Genomic DNA, 3,436 nt, shown 5'->3' on the forward strand with positions numbered 1-3,436 from the left:
GAGAAGCCCGGGGCGGGGGGGAGGGGGTAAGGATTTCCCCCAGGAGGGGGGGACTGGCCACATCCCATAAACACTGCTGTGAATCTGTGTGAGGTGTGTCCAAAAGCGATTGCTGGATTCAGCAAAGTGGAAGGTGCTGGTGCCTCAGGCATGTGCCAGGTCCGTGGAGAGGCTGGGTGTCTAAAAGCCCAGTAATCTGATTACATTTCACATGAATAACCTAACAACACTGCAGAAAGAATGAAATCAAGTAACTTTTAAATGTAATACCTGACTATATACCCTTAGCCTAAAAAACTAAAAGAACTGTAAACAAGTCTTGATCTTTATTTAGTAGGTTTACATTTCACAGTGGTAAGTATGGAGCAATTCTGGAACTTTCTTTGTGTCTTAGAGAACTAAGCAAAGGAGCGGATATACTGATGTGAGAGCCAGGATTCTCACTGCTGGAGATGGGAAACAAAAATAAGGACGTGGGAACAGCAAGAAAGGACACAGTGGGCTGGCCTGGAATTGGAGGCACCGCTGTGAAATAATGACTTTTACATAAACTACACCTTGCTATACACACATATATACGTATGTGTACGCATATGAGCTGTACTCTAGTTCTGCCTGCTGAAGAGTCTAAAAACAATGATCCCCCAGTAGCAATGAACCTACTCAGCCCCAAATCGTGGTTTTTAAATACCATTCCCCTTTAAGATGAACCAGGACTACTTGGAGAAATGGCTGATTCAGGGGCAGGGACGGTATCAGTGGGTTTAGAACATGTTTTTTGTGCCACAAAGTACAGAAGTACAGAAGAAAGCTCCCCCGAAAGACGAGACCTGTCAAAAGGAACTGCCACTTGCTAAATACGTAACAATTTGAGCATTAACATGAATGACAGAATGAGTAATGGTCCCCTGAATACAATAAGAACATACACGTCCACACTGATAATAAATAAATAAGCAAGAAATATAGGAATAAAACGGGGAGATAAAGGGAGAGTTCATCCTTCTACAGATGCCATCTAATAAGAAATGAAGACGGAATGACAGCGTTAGAAAAAAATCACCAGGTTGCCAACCATCGTAGAAATTAATGACAGAGGCAAGGAACATCCAGTAAAACTCAAGTACAAGTTTGAAGACGAAGTATTTACAAGGTTACAAAGTACTTCCCGCTAATTACTTCTGTATTACACAGGGGAAATGTTGTCAGTTAGAGTGGAGGAAACTGATATGTATCACCTTAACCAGGGGGTCAAAGTTGCTCTCACCAAACATGGGGCAAACGATGGCATGCGCCTCATGACACGATACCATGAGAACACAATACTTACGCAGTACCCTTCCCCAAACCACAGAGTCTCATCTAATTTATCTAATCTAACTTAATCCTAATGAAAGAGATAATCCCAAACTGGGGCACTGGCCTCAACTCATCATGTAGGTCTGTGTCAGGAAGGACAAAGGGTGAAGAACTACCCCAGATTAAAGGAAACCAGAGAGATAGACAGCTAGATGTAACGTAGGGAGGGGGTCCTGGGTCAGAATCAGGAATAAAACTCGTAAAAGACATTATTCAATCAATTGGTGAAATTTTAGTATAGACTGTCTATGAGATGATAATACAGTGTCACGAATTTAACAGGGGTGTTGTGGCTGTATAAGAGACGGTCCTCGGTGTGAGGGGCCACACATGGACACATCTGAGCGCAAAGGACAGGACACCATCAACCCATCCTCAGAGGGTTAGGGAAAGATAATAATCATAATCATAATAACGTGGGGCGCCTGGCTGGCTCAGTCGGCAGAGTGTGCAACTCTTGATCTCGGGGTTGTGAGTTCGAGCCCCGTGTTGGGTGCAGATTACTTAAAAATAAAATCTTAAAAAAAAAAAAAAAAGCGGGGGGGGGACACCTGGGTAGCTCAGTTGGTTAAGCGTCCAACTCTTGATCTCAGCTCAGGTCTTGATCTCAGAAGCTTGAGTTCAAGCCCCGTACTGGGCTCCGTGCTGGGCATGAAGGCTACTTTAATAACATAACATAAAATCTTAGAAAATAGCAATGATAATAATGTATGTGTGCACACATATGTATACATAGGTGTGTGCATATGTGTGTATATACAGATGGTCCCTGACTTACATGGTTCAGCTTACAGTTTTTAACTTCAGGATGGTGCGAAAGCAACAGGCAGCCAGTAGAGACTGTATTTCAAATGCTGAACTTTGATCTTTTCCTGGGCTCAGGCGATGCAGCATGATTCTCCCTGGTGGTGCTGGGCAGAGACGGTGAGCTGCGGCCCCCAGTCAGCCCCACCATCACGAGGGGAAATAACTGATAAAGCCATTCTGGACCCACACAGACATTCTGTAGAGCGTTCGGTATGTAACACGAGATACTCAACGACACGTTATAAAATGGGCTCCGTGGGAGATAGTGGTGCCCAGCAGTAGGGCACTGTACGTGCTCCGAGCACGCTTAAGGTGGGCTGGGCTACGCTATGGTGTTGGAAGGTTAGGGGTGTCATATGCACTTTTCACGTATGATAGTTTAAACTCGTGACCAGTCTACTGGGATGCGACCCCATCACAAACCGAGGAAGATGTGAGTATCGTAGAGAGAGAAAATAACAAAGCAGATATGGCGAAACTAATGAAGCTGGGTAAAGAGTATCAAAGAATTCTTGTTCTAGTCTCAAAAACATTGCAAATGATTAAATGATTATTTTTTTTATTTAAACACAACAGCATTTACTTAAGTGCCTAGCACAGAGCGAACTGTTTAGCAGAGGCTTTCTTTCATCCTTGTTCTAACCACCTCTGACCCTTGAATAGTTTTTTTTTTTTTAACCGATAAATGTTGGGGGCTTTTTGTTTGCTTGTTTTGTCTGTTGCTGCCAACATTTAAAACTCATAAATTCTTACCCTCTCCCCCCCCCGCCAAAAAAAAAAACCCAATTCCCATCTTCTCTGGAAAATCTGGAGCAAGTACGCGGTGGGAGGGCGCGGCACCTCCTCACTGGCTTCCCTCGTGTACATCCCCAGTCGGACCCTGGAAGGGACAGCAGCCATGTGGCCCTGCTGCCCCCTCATCAGAGCAGAGGTAAGTACTGCCAGGGAAGTGGGTTTCTCCAGGGCCCCTGCGAAACAAGTCTTGGGTGGATCAATGCTGTGTTTCAAGACTCACAAGCCCTCGCCCTACTTACCGCTGAGAAACAGCTTTTCCAGCTTCTCGAGCAGCTCGGCGCACTGATTCAGCTGCTCCTGGAAGCCCTCGGCCACGTAGCGATCCACGTCGCTGGCCTGCAGCAACTCCTCAAACGCCTTAATCATGGTGCTCATATGTTGACGGTAAACAACACAGATGTCACGGCTGTCCTTAATCTGCTGTCTTTGAAGGGAGAGCTCCCTGGCTTGGGACTGAACTAATGAATTGTATCTG

The 3,436-nt window shown here is 45.2% G+C and overlaps 1 protein-coding gene across 3 annotated transcripts in view; it reads right to left on the reverse strand.

Moving 5' to 3' along the window:
• The window catches only part of CDK5RAP2 (CDK5 regulatory subunit associated protein 2), a 166,169-nt gene that overhangs the window by 38,575 nt on the left and 124,158 nt on the right, over window positions 1-3,436 (reverse strand). For all 3 annotated transcript variants that reach the window (XM_077769943.1, XM_077769941.1, XM_077769942.1), the window contains one exon: window positions 3,201-3,433. In XM_077769943.1, the coding sequence (XP_077626069.1) occupies window positions 3,201-3,433 (233 nt within the window). The remainder of the gene's footprint in view (window positions 1-3,200; window positions 3,434-3,436) is intronic.

Source organism: Crocuta crocuta, unplaced genomic scaffold (genome assembly GCF_008692635.1).
Source record: "Crocuta crocuta isolate KB4526 unplaced genomic scaffold, BGI_CrCroc_1.0 scaffold95, whole genome shotgun sequence".
In the NCBI taxonomy this organism is placed as follows: domain Eukaryota; kingdom Metazoa; phylum Chordata; class Mammalia; order Carnivora; family Hyaenidae; genus Crocuta; species Crocuta crocuta.